This window comes from Ascaphus truei, chromosome 13 (assembly GCF_040206685.1).
Source record: "Ascaphus truei isolate aAscTru1 chromosome 13, aAscTru1.hap1, whole genome shotgun sequence".
Classification (NCBI taxonomy): Eukaryota; Metazoa; Chordata; class Amphibia; order Anura; family Ascaphidae; genus Ascaphus; species Ascaphus truei.
Window position 1 is genome coordinate 16,391,157 of NC_134495.1, and position 19,781 is coordinate 16,410,937.

At 43.9% G+C, this 19,781-nt stretch overlaps 1 protein-coding gene across 1 annotated transcript in view; it reads right to left on the reverse strand.

Moving 5' to 3' along the window:
- Nucleotides 1-1,027: 1,027 nt before the first annotated feature.
- Nucleotides 1,028-19,781, reverse strand: part of GLT1D1 (glycosyltransferase 1 domain containing 1) — a 58,495-nt gene continuing 39,741 nt past the window's right edge. Inside the window, exons 11-13 of the mRNA XM_075569234.1 lie at nucleotides 19,762-19,780; nucleotides 12,328-12,426; nucleotides 1,028-1,676 (exon numbers count right to left, since the gene is read on the reverse strand). Coding sequence (XP_075425349.1) covers nucleotides 1,521-1,676; nucleotides 12,328-12,426; nucleotides 19,762-19,780 — 274 coding nt within the window. The 3' untranslated portion in view covers nucleotides 1,028-1,520. The remainder of the gene's footprint in view (nucleotides 1,677-12,327; nucleotides 12,427-19,761; nucleotide 19,781) is intronic.

Genomic DNA, 19,781 nt, shown 5'->3' on the forward strand with positions numbered 1-19,781 from the left:
GGCCCCTTCGCAGGGGGTTACATTACACGAACAATGTAAGAACTACTCGGGTTGTTTGTTTACATGGCACCTGCCTTCTCCTTCCCTCGCAGCTTATCTAGGTCAAACTGCAATCAAACACAAACTGTCAACACCTTATTTAACCTACAGCAGGGGTTGGTGAGAAATATACACGGAGAAGGCAATTGTAAGGGTCTTTCGGTAAACATATCAAATATGTCGATACAATTAAATACTAGCCAGTATTTCCAGTGCAGGGGACTATTCCTACACACACAAGAACCAATCAAATTAATCTATTACACATCTGTCCACTTCGATCTTTTAGCATACTGTACGGTAGGTGGCTGGTATTTTTAAACTTGACACCGTAATGTATTATTCCCTTTACTCTATGGCATGGGGCTTTTGTGTCATTGGGTTTCACATAATCCACGTGCATTAGAAGATTCCGAGGTGCTGAATTCTGTTGCCTTAAAGGTGCAAATGGTAAATTACGCAGCATGATTGCAGAGCAAGATTTAATTTAAACTTAGAATACAACTGCTATACTGTAGTGCTAGGGTGGCCAACTCCAGTCCTCAAGGGCCACCAACAGGTCAGGTTTTAAGGATATCCGAGCTTCAGCACAGGTGGCTATCAGTGGCTCGGTCAATGACGGAGCCACCTGTGCTGAAGCAAGGATATCCTTAAAACCTGACCTCTTGCTGGCCCTTAAGGACAATGCCGAATAGTTTAAAAAAAAAAAAAAAAGTCAAAACGTGCTGTAAAATTTCCCTTTTCTATTACAAACCTAAATCTGACACCCTGATAGAATTCTCGAGAGCAACCTACAGCACCACCATCACGCTATGAAAGGGTTAAAAATCCATAATGTATCGCAATATCCACGTCAAATACAGTCCATTAAAAAAAAAGACCTGCTGGTACAGAGCGTATGAAGTGTACGGACAATGTGTAGCAACGGCAATAATTCAGAGGTCATTTTCCAACGGTTTTCCTATGTAGCGAGAAATTGTGAAAAAATAAACTAAAACTGCTACATTAGAACTGGTGCATAGTGTTAAAATCCTGTAACATTTTGTAAACCGGGATCATTCATTCCTGCTAAGAAAAACAGCGTTTGTTTTGTTGTTAAAGGAGCATATCTGGCATAATAAAATATCTAAAAGCCACATCATGCTCCCGAGAGCTGCGGGACCCTCAAAGTAACAAACTCTTTTTGAAGGATGTTCGACAAATATGTAAAAGGCACCAAAGAGATAGCACCATGGGAAGCCACTGTCCCTTCAATGTGAGGGCACCCGAGGGTAACCCAACTCCTGGGTGCCTTCTTTTGCTTTTAAAATCAGATCACCAAGGCGGTGAGCACAAACTTACATTGTATATGTCCTAAAAATGTCAGGACAAGACGCATCTATACATATCCAAAGACCCAATGCCGTGTGGACGCCAAGAAGATGCATTAACCCCGTCATGGATCAGTAGGAAGCACCTCCATTCATGCGTGTGTCAAACAATCAATTGGTCAAGTTGAGGTTCAGTATAAGGTTTTGATATTTTTCCCTTTCACGTTCCCAGGAATGGTGCGTTTGTACATATTCTTTGGCGTTGGAAATAATTCTCCTCTTCAAAGCCGACTCAGTCATCAGCCGTTTGGCCAGCTCTACAAACTCCTGTAAATGGAAAAAAAACCATAATGTCCATAAAACCTACTACTGACATTAGAGGCCATCTCAGATGCTAACCCCACACATGCTAACAGGGGTATGAATTAGGACAGGGATGGTGAACTCCAGTCCTCAAGGGCCACCAACACGTCACGTTTTAAGGATATCTCTGCTTCAGCTCAGGGGGCTCAAATCAGTGGCTCAGTCAGGATGAGCCACCAACAGGCTCTTCAGAACTGGAGTTGGCCACCCTTGAATTAGGGTAAAGGGCAGGGGTGCTCAATCTTTTCCCCCTGCACCCCTTGGCCTGCTCTCCTGCCCTGCTCGCTCCCTACCCCCCTCCCCCCGCTCGGCTCTGGCACTTTGCAATGGCAACAAGACATCACGCGCCCCCTCGGCATCATTTGACACAGGGTTACCATGACAACACATCAATAGAAGCAAAGGCAAGTTAGTTACAGAAGCCTCGCCCTGTCCCCCCGTAACCACCGCAACCTCCCTCCACCCCCCCCCCCCCAGTTTGCGCACCTCTGGTATAGGGTACCGAGTATGTCATACAGTATAATGCTAAAACTAATCTAAAACTGAACATAACGCATTGTACAAAAATATAAAGTTTCTGTATACACTAATCAATGTTCGATCTCTTTTAATTAATAACCCTACCTACCTTACCCTTTATGCTGTAAGCGCCAGAATGTGAGACTGCTGCATAACTCCTTCTCTAACCAGATCATCTGCTTTTTGTGAATATTGCGCTGTTTCTACATCAGCATTTTGTCGGAGCATTTAAAAACTTTAACAGCGTGCAAAATTCTAATCTAAATCAAATATAGAAAGATTCCCCAACGAGCCATTGCAACTAACACTGCATAAACCTAAATAAGATCCAGGAATAAAAGAATGGTACTGTTTAATAGCGATGACAACCAATTAAGGATGTTATAACCAAGCGCACATTTCTAAGGACATTGCCAGATAAATTCACTAGGAAGGCAGCTAAATAACACACATTTACAGAAGTGGTGATGCACGGACTGGATGATTACATTCTAGACTTGACTGGCTGTGAATGAAGGACAGCTGTTTCTGCACATCATTTCATCTGGACTCAATTGGCTTTGTCCTTATTGCTAATGAGGCATCTTGAATACATTACATTACATTAGGAGGAGAATAAGATCTTTAGAGAACATACAGTACAGAGCTGTAACCAACATCATTCCAAACATCTACCTACTGTAGACTGAGAGCTAATAAGGGATGGAAGCTTGGGAATGGTGATGCACTATTCTGCCTGGTATACCACACTATTACAGATAGGATATGGAGGCCATATGGTCCATTTACTACAAGCCAGTACTGGATGGAAAATGTACTATAACCCAGTACTAGATGGTCCATTCAGTTTAAAACAGTACTGGATGGCCCATTTAGTATAACAGGCCCATTTAGTATAACCCAGTACTGGATGGCCCATTTAGTATAAAACAGTACTGGATGGCCCATTTAGTACAACCCAGTACTGGATGGCCCATTTAGTACAACCCAGTACTGGATGGCCCATTTAGTATAACCCAGTACTGGATGGCCCATTTAGTATAACCCAACACTGGATGGATCATTTAGTATAACCCAACACTGGATGGACCACTTAGTATAACCCAACACTGGATGGACCACTTAGTATAACCCAACACTGGATGGACCATTTAGTATAACCCAACACTGGATGGACCATTTAGTATAACCCAGTACTGGCAGGTCAACTGGTTATTCTCTTACAATAACGGAACTTTGTTCGGCATGCAAGGTTTAAACATATTAGACATGAAAGCCTCAATTGAGACATATCTGTGGATACATCCCGTCTCCTGCCATAGGATCCAGTAATATTGGCACAACTATGTCACAACGTATGGCGGTTACATGACATTTGCATTTTCTCTTCCTGCACTCACGTTTATCAAGCGAAACTTAATGATGCAAAGAGATCCTGGTGACAGCCTGAAAATACATAATTACACTCTTGATCTCCGAGCAGCTTCAGCACTTACATAGAAACTTGAAAGTGCAGCAATTCAGTGTGTACAACAAATAGTCATTCGTTTAATTCATCTGTAGAAGGCTGAATGCAACCTTAAAGTGGGCCATAAAATGAATTCTTCCGAAGGTTGCATTTAACATTCTCAGAATGGCAATTTTATTTGCCTAATGATCAACACAATTGCAATGATTTACCTTCAATGGTCACTGTTGATGCCAGGCAGACCCTTTCCTATGGAGTACTGTAGATGCTATCTGCTTGTATCAACATTTATTCTTAGAATGAATGACCCTCTGTTTCTTTCCGAGCTGCCTTCCCCATTAGCAACACCATTTCAGAGTTAAAATGTTGCTTTTCAGTATGCATCTCAATGCAAAACAAAATGAGTATCTTTTGTGAGCAGAATCCTGGTCAATACATCTTATCTTAGGCTGCGCTTATAGTGCATGGCGACGCGACGTCGCGCCAAAACAAATACATTGAATCCGTCGCACGTGCTTATAGTAAGTGCGACAGCGGCCAAAAATTTTCAAACCACTGAAATTTGATTTGGAGAGACAGTCGCCACATGTGACCGTCTCTACACCAATCACAGAGCGCCTTCGTGACGCCACTGGCCTTGTCGCCAGCGATGTCGCTACAAACTAAAGTTTAACTTTCGCCAGTGGCGATGGCTGACGTCGTCGATCGCGTCGCCGGCGCCATAAACGTGGCCCTAGGCTGCGATTATAGTTGCGGCGTGCGCGCGACATCACGAGACACGTGCACAAGGCTGGAGGCGATCGGGAGGCCCTCATTGGCTGAACCGCTCACGTGACGCGAAAAAAACAAATCCATTTGTATTTTCCCAAATCGGCCGCGCGCACGATGGGCGGACCCATTGAGGAACACACATTTGTGCTCGCGGCGCGATGTCGTGCACGCGGAGCAGTATAATCGCGGCCTAATGCACCAAGCACAGAGGTGACACGCAAGTCACTGCAGGCGACAGCGTGTTCCAGCACAAACCTAAGCCAGCTCATGGAAATGCAACAGAGGGCTGCATTCACTAAACGGCTTTCAACTTGCATTAAAAGCGCATATGGTAAAGCATAACTTTACTTCATTTCTTTATTTTTTAACAAAAATATCACTTATATGATACTGATATCGATAGGTATCAGAGTGCAGTGAAGAGCATGTGAATAAGTAATTAGCCGTTAATTATTCGTTTACATGTTTGTCGTTAAAGCAGCAAAACATGAAAAATCCTATATGCTGCTTTTAAATAAATCAGTTATGTTAGAAAATACTGACTGCATTTTTTTTTAACTTCTGCCATTTTTTATGATTTTTTTTAAAATGTACTGATCATCCTGTTTGCTACAGCAACCACTTCTTTTGAAACAGACTGACGCTCCTTTTTGAGCTCTGCCCTTTGGCAACAAAGTATCACAAAAATCTGTTGCGTTGTTCCAAACAGGAGACTGTCTATTACTCTGAAAGCTGTAACAATAATGTGTTACAGTTAGTAATATAATGTTACATAGCAGCTGCAGCATTTCACAGACTGCAGCACAAAGTTAGAAGGTAGCCATTTTGTTGGGCACACAATCAGGGTTTTACAGATTAAGAACAGGTGCATCAAACGATTGCCAGCTTAGGTAAGAATATAAAATTATACAGTCACATATACAAATAATGGGGAGAAGGGGGGGGGATGTAGTATTTAACTCACAAATATTGCACTGACAAAACTCATTCCATTGCTGGAAGTTTTTATACGATGATCTATTGTCAAATTAGACAGTAAAAAGAACTCAATTTTTTACACATCATCACAAATGCAGTATCGAAGTTTAGCAAAGAAGGGTGGGTAGCCGTGATGGTCCTTTCTTCCACCTAATAACACAGGAGGGAGAGGGAGTATCATACCTTTTATTGGACCAACAAGTAGTTGATATCTTACAAGCTTTCCAACCTCTCAGGGTCCTTCGTCGGGTAACCATAACCCCGAGAGGTTTGAAAGCTTGTAACATATCAACTTCTTGTTGGTTCAATAAAAGGTATCATACCCCCTACAACCTCTCCCTCCTTTGTTACTGTATCGAAGTTTAGGTATTCTAGCCCACAGTGTTGCAGGAGCTAAGGTCTACATTTGTTATTCTGTGCTGATAACGCTGTACTGGAACATGCAATGTTCTTTTAACATCCAATTTTGTTGAGCATTTAAAGGGAAACACAGTGGAGTAGATGTTATGTTCTTATGAGTGACAAACATAGTAAAACATGGCACCAATGAAGAGTTTAAACTAGTTACACTACACTAGGGGTGCGCAAACTGGGGGGGGGGGGGGGGAGAGGGCGCAGCGCTTACAGTGGCCCTGCGCTCTTCCCCAAAGCATTTAAATGAAATACTGGGGGAACATGTGCGAGGCCTCTGTAGGTCCCTTACCAGGACTCTGGCGACGCGTCGCCATCATAATGTGGGTGAAATGATGTTGCGTTGCCATGGTAACATGACGTCAGAAAACGCCGGCGAACAGCTAAGGGGGGGGGGGGGCGGGGCACGCGAGCAGTGGGGGAGAGTATTAGACAATTAGAGTTTAGAGATACTGCTAATAACAAAGAGTTTGGGAAACACAAACTTCTTGCAAAAATACAATCTTCTTCAACCACCATCTTCTTCGTGCCAGCTCTTGTGCAGGAAGGGTGACTGATTCTCGTAGGACACCAGTTACAAATACTAGGGCTGCACCTTCAGCAAGCTTTCACTGCACTGTCCTCTTAACCCAACCTCGCGATTGTTATTTATAATGCGGATCCCCAATGTTCCAGCAGTGATTCATAGTCGTCAGCTCTTCCCTCGAGACACTGTAACTCACCGTCACACGTTCCATAAACTTGCAAATTCAGGAAATGGGAGGAATAAAACATTACTTCAAGAACGGCAATCAACTGATCTACTGGCAAGGTTAACATCGCTTTCCTTCATCCATGTGGGCAATATCTATTCTAGCAACCACCACTGCCCCTGCAGGTCTGCCAGAGCACAAAACTCTAGTGATAGGATAAGTTACATTAAAAAAAAAGTCATACGTTTCTTAAAATTTGGTTTAAAAAAAAAAGCTACATGTTGCCATTTTTGTAATTTGGCAAAAATGTTGACATTTGACCATTATTGGCAAATTTTTCATTAATTTGTCTACAAAAACAAGGCCACCTGCACAAGTCCGCCATGTGGGCATTTTTAGGTCGAACGTTCCCCTTTTTTTTGCGATCAAAACAATTGCAGAAAAAATCCTGGCAAATGTTTGCGAACAGTTCGCCCGTTCGTAATCTTAACCACGTCTACCTAAACCCCCAAGACTTTTCAGGGGCACATACGAAGGGTACAGAACAAAACTAGTGAAAGGAAAGTTGACACCACAGCTTAAGAAATCGCTGTTGTATCACATGTCAGATCTACTACATCCTACGTATTCGTTTGAGTCTGCAGCCAGATGAGGGTGCTACATCCGCACACAAAGCTTCCCCACTGTGCATGTTACTTGCTGGGAATAGTAAGCGTTTCTCATTGCAAACCTTTAAATAAATGTGATAAAACTTCTGTAAGTTTCAAGAAAGAGTTTAGTTTGTGTGTTCTTCGCTTATCTCCAGTTTATTCCGATACTGAATAGAGCGATGCATTTTAAAGCTAGTAAAACAGGTTTTTTTTCCCCCCAGGGTGCTAAATATTCAAATATACATTGAGGTTGATATGTCAAAAGTTCAAGTCAAAAGAAACAACTATCCAACTGACCACCAGTGCCCACACAACGCCCTTTAACCTTTACGAGCCCTAATAACGTGCCTGACAAGTACTTCCCACCGTCTCTACAGCGTGGCACTGCGGGTCTGCAACACCTTGCTTAACCTCCTGGACGATTCCCCTAAAGGTCTCCTACCCCCTCAGACCTTTTGCAATGCACACACCATTCCCTCAGTGCCGACGTTCTCTTTGTAGCGCCAGTACCAGCAGCAGACTGACCCAATATAATCAGAAAGACTAAAAAAAATAATAATAATTATGTATTAAGAAGTAGGGGAAATTCTGACGCTATAAAGAGAACATCCACAGTGACTAGTGTTCATGACAAAAGGAGGAGGGGAGAAAGCGGAGGGGGAAGTGAGCGGCATAAAGGAGTCTCGGGACATCGTCCTGGAAGTGCAGCATATTACTGACTAGACATTAGATATTCACCGAGGAAGAGGGAACGATTATTCTGAGGTCAATATGAGCACTGACAATCCTGCAATAAAAAAAATATTTGAATATGCAGTTTGTTATAACGACATCGGTGTACACAGTGCTGTACACAGAATTTTGCAGGCATAATGGGTCCCTGCCCAGAAGAGCTTACACTCTAATTGTGGTGCCGAAGGCACAGGGAGATACAGTGACTTGCCCAAGGTCACAATGAAAGCGGACAGTGGCATACTAACCAGTTTCACCCACTTCAAAGGCAGTACACCTGCCACTAAGCTAGCTAAACATATATTTTAATTAAGATTGGACTTACTTGCTACAAATATATACCCTATTGTTTCCTCAATTCTAAGACACAGCTTTTTTTCGATTTTCACATGTCTGAAATCGAGGTGCGTCTTAGAATCGATGTATTAAAAAAAGTGTCTACAGTACTAACCCCCTCTTTTCACTTAACATGTTTCAGGAGAGGGCCCAAGTCAGCGGAGGACGAAGTGTACGGCGGCGGCAGGAGAGGTCCCACGTCTGCAGATGGTTGAAGATGGACAGCGGGCAAGAGTGCGGTGGCAGGACCCGTCCCAAGTCTGTAGAAGAATGAAGATAACAAGACAGCGGGCGTGCGGTGTGGAGGCGGCTAATAAATCATAATAGCAGGAGCAGAGCGGCATAGGGGAACGGCTTGGGAGGTGCACACAGTAACACCGGAAGTGTGCTCCTCCCCAGCCGTTCCCCTATGCCGCTCTGCTCCTGCTCAGCTCTCCTGCTATTATGATCTCCTGCCGCCGCACCCCACCGCACGCCCGTTGTCTTCTTATCTTCATTCACCTGCAGACTTGGGACCTGTCCTGTTGCCGCACACACACCCGCTGTCATCTTCAACCCTCTGCAGACGTGGGACCTCTCCCGTCGCCGCTTCATCCTCTGCTGACATGGAACCTCTCCTGAAACATGGCAAGTGAAAAAGTAATTTTCCTCGATTGTAAGGGCCAAATCAATGGTGCATCTTACAATCGAGGAAATACGGTATATATATATTTTTTATTTTTTTTTGTTAAATACTCCTAAAAATAGCAACAAAAAAAAAAACAATTCAAGCAGTTGCCAAAATCTTACATGACGCGTAAAAGCCAAAGTATCATAAAATCAGGCAACATAATTAATCTAATAAGTGTAATTTCCCACTAGAAATAGTGGAATTCTCCTCTGAAATGTATTTCTTGTGGTTATGTAACATCCTAACCTCCATCCCCCCCCCCCCCCTCACCAGCCTCGAAGAGCAATTTTTATATTTAATTTGGAAGTTTACCGTTGGCAAGTACATTCGATCAATACGGCATACACTGCCTCTCTGCTGCCGGAACCCGCACACATTCTTCTCCGGGCTAACCCACCTCTTTCCTGGGCTGGAGCTTCCAGGTGGCTGAAGTTAACTCTTTCGCTGCCACAGGGCAAAGCCACTCTGGCAGTAAAAGGGTTAAAAATTGTATTCCATTAAAAAATGTTTATTGGGGCGGGGGGGGGGGGGGGGTGTAAGGGGAGGAGGGAGGGGGAAAGTGAACCCCTTCTAGACACGTTCCAGATTCTATTTTTTATTTCATTGTTTTATAACAATTATTAAAAATACAGAAAACAAGCCTTAAAGCAGCAATACCTTCAGAATCCTGTGTTCTTTTTGTTTTTTTAATTTATTTAAATAAATCAGTGTAGTATTAGATCATACTTACTGCCCCAATCATTGCGCCCTTTTAAAATGAGTTTTAATGTATTAAGCCTCCGATAGCAACCATTGAGGAGGCTGCAGCACTTCCTCTTGGGAAGGAGGCAGCCATAGTGGGTGCCCTGTGAAGCGTCATCTTTGCCGATCGGCAGCTTACATAATTACTTATCCTGAAAGGCGAGGAACGGCTGCATTTATTAAAAAAATTAAATGGCAAGAGCCAATGTCACTTTATTAAGTGCTTGAGGGACAAGGGGCAGGTTTGCTTGATCTAGAGCAGGGATGGCCAACTCCAGTCCTCAAGGGCCACCAACAGGTCAGGTTTTCAGGATATCCCTGCTTCAGTACAGGTGGCTCAGTCATTGACTGAGCCACCTGTGCTGAAGCAGGGATATCCTCAAACCCCGACCTGTTGGTGGCCCTTGAGGACTGTAATTGGCCATCCCTACTCTAGGGCTTTGCATTGATTAATCACACCTGCCTCGTTCTCATTACTTCTGTAAACAAGAATCATTTGGTTAAAAGCATACACGTTTACAAGCGGTTGGCTCCATAATTCTTGAGCATTAAAATGAAAGGAAAACATCGCTGTAGTAATGAAGAACAGCTCGGTAAAAGGCAGCGAGAAAGTTAAAATGGGTACATTGAAATGAAGTATCTTATCGACTCCATGTCACTCACTGTCCGGCCTTGTTATCATGCCCTCTGAGTTTTAAAGCTATGCCCACTGGACAGCTATTGGTTGTCCACCATGCGCTGAATCTTGGCTAGAAGGGCCATGTGATTTGGGATCAATGTGGCTTCTAGTTTGTGATACACTTGCATCACAAGTAGCTCTCTTGTGTGAAACTTTGGTTACCCAGTAACCAGCTCCCCAAGCCGTTCACATGCTCTTGAAAATGAATGGGTTTCCAGATTCTAAATCAGCAATTAGACTAAAAAGAGGTCATTCTATACACCCCGAAATGGCTGTTGGGACGGTTTTCGGCTGAAAATCACTGTTGACTTCACCGTATTTAATTACACTCTAAGCCAGTCTGTGCCATTTTCTGCCAGAGGTACAAGCAACCCACTGCACACAATTACAACTTGAACCATGTGGCACTGCTTTTTAAAAAAGAGTGAGATTTATTCCATCCTTCAAAACGTATAAACAAGCATAAAGTCCTGGCGGAGGAGACTCGGTGACCCAGGACGCGTTTCGTGACTGTCACTTCCTCAGAGGGGAGCTTGCATCCATAACAACAGAACTCTGTTATATACTGTGGCTTGAGATAAAGAGCTGGTATCCCGAGTCTGCTTTGATGCTATAAATCAATGTGGCACAACGTGGGAATCCAGACTTAGGCCAAGAAGGGCGAGCATTGTGTCTTGGTTAATGTTTTCGACTTAAATACACATGGGCATGGGATCAATTCCTGCCTCACATCACTAGATAACCCTGGGACAAAAAACATCTACTGGTTGCTTAACTTTTATTAATATTATGTTTTATATTTCCTACCTAGAGGCTGTGTTCCATGCTAAAAGGTCTATGTATCAAGGCAAGTTTGGTGCAAACTGGGGCATTTTTACCCTACACCTATGCATCAAGACATTTTGCTCCAATTTTGCCCCGTCTGTTCTAGCTTGCACCTTGGGGAGAGTCAGTAGGAGGAGTTGGGGGGAGTTACATGGTGCACAGATTATAATGAGATGTATCACATTCTGCGTCTCTGCCCCTGCTTGCACCTTGGGGAGAGTCAGTAGGAGGAGTTGGGGGGGTTACATGGTGCACAGATTATAATGAGATGTATCACATTCTGCGTCTCTGCCCCAGCTTGCATCTTAGGGAGAGTCAGTAGGAAGAGTTGGGGGGAGTTACATGGTGCACAGATTATAATGAGATGTATCACATTCTGCGTCTCTGCCCCAGCTTGCACCTTGGGGAGAGTCAGTAGGAGGAGTTGGGGAGGAGTTACATGGTTCACAGATTATAATGAGATTTATCACATTCTGCGTCACTTCCCCAGCTTGCACCTTGGGGAGAGTCAGTAGGAGGAGTTGGGGGAGTTACATGGTGCACAGATTATAATGAGAAGTATCACATTCTGCATCTCTGCCCCAGCTTGCACCTTAGGGAGAGTCAGTAGGAAGAGTTGGGGAGGGTGGGGTGGGTAGTTACATGGTGCACATATTATAATGAGATATCAGATGCTGCGTCTCTACATCATTCTTTTTGCCTTTTATTCTCCCCCCCCCCAAAAAAAATCCCCCATATCTGAAGAGTTGTAAGTCTAACATTCTGAACCAGATGTAAGAAACGGTTTTTATATACGCCGCAGATCTGCACCAAAAATAAACATACAGAGCCATGCGCCTGCACATATTTTCCTCTACTTTAATACAAAGGCCCGCCAAGTCCCAGGAATATGATCGGCAGCATCCACCGCAGCGGTGGCTTACATAAATGCTCCTGCAGTGTAGTTATAAAGAAATATCTTGTCATCATAAGAAAGTATATATATTCACCAGCATCCTCTTTGACTCCTGGTTGCCGTCACCAGATGGTTTTGATAGCAGTAATAGGGTTAAGATATTAGTCTTGCAACATCATGATTTTTTTTTTTTTTTTTAACACACTAGGAGGAAACAGTGAAAAAGACGGATTTAATCTATATGTTACCTGAGGGTTGGAAAAGATTAGACCGGTATCTTCGTGTTTTATAATTGCAGTGTTTCCAAGTATATTCCTCGCCAGCACTGGGACCTCTAAATCCATTGCCTACATAATATGGAGAGAAGAGAAGGTAATGGGGGAGGGGGCAGGGGGAAGGCAGAGCGAATTAGGTTATCGTTATATAAAGCTGCCAGTATAATTTGTGCTGTACAGTATAAACACAATGATCTCTGTCTGTTCCATTCTTACTGTATATATCAACTAAAAATATCACGTCTCAAACAGGTCTGCAACCCTGTATTTCCCCATTATCTCTTGGCATACAGCGCTTCCACTGCCGCCAGGGATTCTGTTAAATGACATGCAAAGGAGCACACAGTGCCATACGCGTATGCCTGCCGCATTACACAGCTAAGGTTCCAAGCTAAGAGGTTCTTATAGATGTAATAAGAGCTATATTAGCGGTGTAAACACCACATTGTAAATGACACCATAAAATGGGACACAGGTCTGTGATTATGCCACAAAGCTGTTATCTCAAAGGCCTCATTGCTAAAATTGCCAAAAGGACGGACATGGAGAGCCAATGAAACGGGAACTATCCAGACATAAGCCCCTGCCCACTGGAAACTGTGCCGAGATCACATCTCATACTAGCAGCATGCTGAACATTTGCCCTATCCAAGGTGCTGAAAACTTCACACGAGATGTAATCATCCTCACAATGTTCCTTCCATTTGTATGCTTGATGTTGCACTGGGTTTTCTGCTTACCTTGCTCTCGATTATTATATGTTATTACAGAAGAAGTTAGACTTTAATAAAAGGTTAAACTCTATGGACATATGCGGGTACTGTTACTGGAAATATTTGTGAGTCGGTAATTAAATGAGAACAGGATAATATGTCATTTTCTATAAAATATTTTCAACTCCCCACCGTTTCCAAGCGGCTTGTCTAAGCAGAGTCTCTAATTGAAACGGATTGACCCTTTCACTGCCAGAGAGGCCTATAAATCATTGTGTAGAAGGATATGGGGAAATTGTGCAATTTCAGATTTACTTTCAAAATATGCAAAGCATAGAATACTTCCATTTAAACATGTATGACAGATTATATATATATATATATATACATATACAGTGTTCGACAAACCTATACATTTGCACGCCCCGAGCGAGTGGATTTAACATCGTGGCGAGCTCCTATTGGCCCAAGCAGCACACACGTGTGGTACTAGGTGGCGAGTAGATTTTTTTGTTCGACAAGTAGATTTTTTGGTGATTTGTCGACCACTGTATGTATATATATATATATATATATATATATATATATATATATATATATATATATATATATATATATATATATATATATATATATATATAAAATCAAACAATACTGCAATTTTTTTTTTATTTATAAGAAATAGTCCTTCAGTATAAATGGATTTAGTAACCTGCCAGGCAGTAGGATAAGTTTTTTTGTTCACATAAATCTGGGTGTCTATAGAAGACAGAGCAATGCATAGTGAAGACTTGGGTGCACCAGAACCCAGCAGGTGGGGGTAGCACAAGATGCTGGCTTTACACCAGCTCCTAAGAGTCATGCATGTTGCAAATAATAATCACATGAAGGGGGCTGCAAGTGACACAATTAGTACATTTACTTCTTGTGACGTGGCGTGCAGAATATTCCCTCCAGCATACTGTAGTTTGCTCTAACTCAGATTTGTTTATAAAGTTAAATACTGGCACTGGGAATGGGTTTGCAGTTTATGTAACAATCCCAAAAACATAGAACAAGGCAATTATTTCCTCCCCCCAAAGCTTTATTGCTAACGGACAAACGAACACCTCTCCATGTATTCCCCATAAGAATATTTCCCCTGTGGCAGGACAGGGCTGGCTGGGGCTGCTTTGTATAAGTCCCAGTAACATTTTACTGCGCCCTCCTAGCGGAGCCTAATACACACCAGTCAATTCATGGCTCAGCACTCAGCCTGTCTCACTGGCCAGACAGGACCAGGAGCCAAGAGAAACCAGAGTCACTGAAAGCTGATCTGATGGGAGATGTGCGAGGGAAGGCATGGTCTCCAAACACACGCACATGCCCCTCACTCAGGACCCCGGCTCGGTGTATAGGTCGGCTTGTTATAGGCAGAACACAAGCCCCTGCACAGCTAGGACACTTCTTACGTCTAAATAGGTTTTTGTTACACACAAACACACCCCGCCCTCTGGTGCAGATCCGCCTGCCTGGGGAGGCTCCACCGAGCTCTCATAGCACCTTGGTGGGTCCAATCACCCGGGGGAAGGAGCGCTTTCTTCACTGTGCCAGCAGCCACCAGCAGGTCCGTGGAGGTAAGTTGGCCAACTCACTGCCCCCCCCCCCCCCCCCCCCTTCAGGCGCATCTTCCCTGGCCACTCTGGGACAGCTGGGAGAGTTATCCCTGCTCTCCCCCTCTGGCATCCGCAGAACCACTGATCGCAGTGGCCATTTTTTCCCGCGATCCCCGTTATAACGTGATCGCATTATGTGGACCCCAAGCACCGCGTTATAACGGGGTTCAGTTGTTTGTATACTTGAGGTAATATATGTAATTATGTTTTTTTATGCTGCTCAGTGGGGTCCTACATAACCTCCAAGGAGAATTTATAAATAAATATAACAAAACGTTATGAATATTTGACTCCCCATTGTCAAATGAAAAACATTTGGGGGGGCGGGGGAGGCAGGAGGGATGGACTTCCTAACAACCCTAGAATAAGGAACAATAATGTTTCTCCTGGTCCCTCCAACCTGTGAAAGGTTTAAAGTATATAAGCTTCATAAATTACTTCAGGATACCAAATAATTCTGAAACAGAAGGATGCTACCTTCCCCAATGTCCGTGAGAGATTGCTAGGACGTGCGTTTATGGCGTAGCAGAAAGAACTAAGTGGCACTGAAAATAAAAATTGGGACACTATCAATCAACGGTGAGAATTCTCCATTAACTTAACAGTAGTGCGCCTACTTTGAAATAATGACAGCACTGTACATGCGCAGGGCTATTTTTGAACATCATAAAAAGCCTTTTAAATGGAAGAGAGGTTTCCTGCAGTTTACCTGTGACAGCCTAATAAATATAATTATAGTTAGGGATCATGTATCCGAGTTTATTGAACAGCATGTGAACAAGCAATTAGTCCTTAATTCCTCATTTTGCATGCTCATACGTTAAAAATAACGAGGACCTATCGCTTCTCTACGGTCGTGATTTTAGTTTTCGTGACGGCTCATCGCGTACAACATGCCTCAATCCTATGAGGCCGCCCATAGTGCGGCACGAGCACGCTCACGATGAGGCGCGACTGCGTTTTGGAAAGACAAAATATTTTGTCTTTCCAAGCGACGGCCGCGTCACGTGAAGCGGTTCAGCCAATGAGGGCGAACAGCTCATGTGTTGCCACGGCCACGCCTCCCATCACCTGAAATCGCCCCAAAAGTTGAACTCACATTCGCGCGAGTAGAAATCGCCCGGCACGTGCATGCGTGCGGCGAGTATAATCTCAGCCTAATGCTTGCGAGATGGCTTCAGTGAATAGGACGGAAAATAAAATTGCAGTTAAACAGAGATAACGCCAATGTCTTCATGTATCCTCCCCTTTGAGTCTCAGGTATCAAAATTGAGATTCTAAGCACTTCCTGTCGTTGATTAAGCTGATCATCGCCACGGCTCACACGCACTGTGCCTTGTACAACATTGCAATTTGGGTCTAACCACTAAAATGTTACTTTCACCCCTTCGCTGCCAGACAGGCCTGTGTCGCATTGCAACGCATCTCAGTCTTGGACATTTGGTTGCGACTGTTTTTCTGCGACCAAATCTCCACCGCATTTAGCCGCTACTCACCTCGCCGCAGGGACTTTAGCTGCTTCAGCACCAAGGTAAATCCTTAATCGTACCCCAAAAAACTCTCATCTTAACCCCCAATACCACCGCTACCACCTTTACCCCCTACTCTATTCCTTTCCCCTAAAAACCTAACCCTTTACCTTAAACCCCTAATCCTTACCGCTAAATTAACCCTTAATTAATTTCCCATAGCGACCGGGCAGCAGCGGAGGAGCAGCAGCAATGGAGAGTCCAGCGGCGGAGCGGCTGCAGCGAGGATCCCGTGGGAGAGTGGCAGCAGCGGAGGGTTCAGCGGCGGAGCGGCAGCAGCAGCAGCAGCGGAGGGTCCAGCCGGCGGAGCCGCTGCAACAGAGGGTCCAGCGGCGGAGCGGCTGCAGCAGAGCGTCAAGCGGCAGTGCGGCTGCAGCAGAGGGTCCAGCAGCAGTGCGGCTGCAGCGAGGGTCAGCGGCAGGGCAGCTGCAGCAGAGGGTCCAGCGGCAGGGCAGCTGCAGTGGAGGGTCCAGTGGCAGAGCGGCTGCAGAGGAGGTCCAGTAGTGAGCACCCTTTTTTATTTTGCATGCTGCGCGAACAAAGTGCAGCAGCTCTATCAGGCCGGCCATAGTGCGCGTGGGCGCCATGAAGAGCGATTTTTGAAAGACAATTTATTTTGTACTTCACGCCTCCATCTAAAGTGCACACATTGCTCGGGCTCCGTCGCGCACGCCTACTATAAACGCAGAACAGCAAAGAAGAAGAGGGGCACAGCTCACAACAAAAGCGTCAGCAAACGCAAGTATTAAGGGCAACTCCAAACAAGGGTAAAAATATACATAAGGCTTTAATGGTCAGTACAAAAATAGGACGAAACGCGTTGGTGCGTGGTCCTGTTTTTGTACTGACCATTAAAGCCTTATGTATATTTTTACCCTTGTTGGAGTTGCCCTTAATACTTGCGTTTGCTGACGCTTTTGTTGTGAGCTGTGCCCCTCTTCTTCTTTGCTGTTCTGGATCTACCTTCTGAGGGCTGCACGCCGGAGAATCCTCTCACCTGTGATACCACTTAAGGAAGGTAAAGGGCATAGCCCATCGTTTTTTGCCTCCATTGCTGGACTGTTCTGTGTCATTACCCCAGGGGTGAGCTTATGCCTATTGGAGACGTGGTTTGGGTAGCCGTGTGGGCACCAACAAGTCCTGTTATCACCCTGAGAGGTCAATTTGAGTCACTTCCACATATATTGTTCCTGGACATTGGATTTGTTTATTGGAGATTACATTATTGGAGTCTGTGAGGTGATGCACCAATATACCACACACACTACTATAAACGCAGCCTGAGAGACAATTCAAGTGGGCGATTTGGGGGGAAATTCTCTTTTTTTTACCATAGGATTGAAGCAGGGTTTCTCCAGAGCTGAAACCCCATTCATTTCAGCTCTGGGGAGCCTCTGCTTCCGAAGATACTTACTTCCTCCAGAGCTACCAGGGTTCACAAGGGCTGGCAAATAACAAAGGATGGAAAACCTTTTGAATTAAATCAATAGGAGAATGAGGATGGGATGGAGCATTTGGAAGACAAAAACAATCTTTCAAGGGAACCTTCCACTGTGCCTGAAGATGAAAGTTTTCGACCAGTGTATCCTGCCCGTGCTCACCGTATGGATGTGACACTTGGAACCAAAAACAATTCTAATAATAGGCTTCAGACAACTGAAAGAAGTTTCAGTACAAGAGGAATTAAAAGACCAAGACGACAACCAAAATGAAGATGGGCGGATGGAAATCAGTGTAATAAGGAAACTGCTGCACACCTCTAATAAAAATTAATTCAATGCAAGACTGTTGCTCCTGGTTCAGGATTCTCTGCATAGTAATCCAACTTAGACAAAATAGGATGAAATCAGAACATTGTTACAGTGAGGGTGGAGAAGACGGCAGCAACTGCAGTACCTGGAAGATCTTTGGGGAGGTTTCATCAGCAGTGGGTCAACAAGGGCTATCGATGATGATAAATATACACATATTATACATACACACACACACACACACACACACACATACATATATATACATATATATATATATATATATATATATATTATATATATATATATATATATATATATATATATATATATATATATACATATATACACACACACACACACACACACACACACACTACAGTAAATATTGCAGATTTCACAAGGAAATGTGGTAGGGAAAAGACCCCTCCCGGTCAGTATTTAGACACCATTCCTAATAATTTCATAAAATCACTGTACATGAAGTAAAAGGTGACACGGTGTGCTCATTTGCATGTCATTTCCCAGAATCCCTGGCTGCAGTGGAAGCACTGTATGCCAAGGGCTGTTATATACTGTGTATTGTATTGTATGTCTTTATTTATATAGCGCCATTAATGTACATAGCGCTTCACAGCAGTAATACACGTGGTAATCAAATAAATAACAGATAATATAAATAACAGATCATGGGAATAAGTGCTTTAGACATAAAAGTAACATTAAGGAAGAGGAGTCCCTGCCCCGAGGAGCTTACAGTCTAATTGGTAGATAGGGAGAACGTACAGAGACAGTAGGAGGGATTTCTGGTAAGTGCGTCTGCAGGGGGCCAAGCTTTATGTATCATGTGTTCAGAATATCCACAGTGCTATTCATATGCTTGTTTAAGCAAGTGTGTCTTAAGTTGGGTCTTAAAGGTGGATAGAGAGGGTGCTAGTCGGGGTACTGAGGGGAAGGGCATTCCAGAGTTGTGGGGCAGTCAGTGAAAAGGTTTAAGGCGGGAGAGGGCTTTAGATACAAAGGGGGTAGAAAGAAGACATCCTTGAGAAGAACGCAAGAGTCTGGATGGTGCATAACGAAAAATTAGGGCTGAGATGTAAGGAGGGGCAGAAGAGTGGTAAAGCTTTAAAAGTGAGGAGAAGAATGGAGTGTGAGATGCGGGATTTGATCGGAAGCCAGGAGAGGGATTTCAGGAGGGGAGATGCTGAGACAGATCTAGGAAAGAGTAGAGTGATGTGTGCGGCCATGCGCGCATGCCTGTGAGAAGGCGCGTGCATGTGCGCACACGTTTTGTGTGTATACTGTGCGCGAGTGAGGTACTGTATGTGTGTGTATATGTTATATGTGTGTATGTTAAATTTATTATTTATTTAAAAAAAAAAAACTCATTGTAAAAATAAAATATTTATTAACATTGTGCAGACACACACACACACACACACACACACACACACACACACACACGCACGCACGCACAGCACACACACACGCACGCACACACGCACGCACACACACACATTTCAGCTGTGGTAGCAGGAGCGAAATCATTCTATTCCCGTCTTCCCCGCTGTTGGCCGGATGCACATTCACTGCCGTGCGCGCGCGGCCCTTGTATAGAAGGGCTGACTAACCTCAACCATTTATAACAGCACTAAGAGATAATGGGGGAAAGGCTGGGTTACAGACCCAAACTACAAACAAGGATTAAACAAAGTGACATATATATGGGAATATTTATAACAAGACAATAATGAAGCACCTCCAGTACGGCTGCAGACA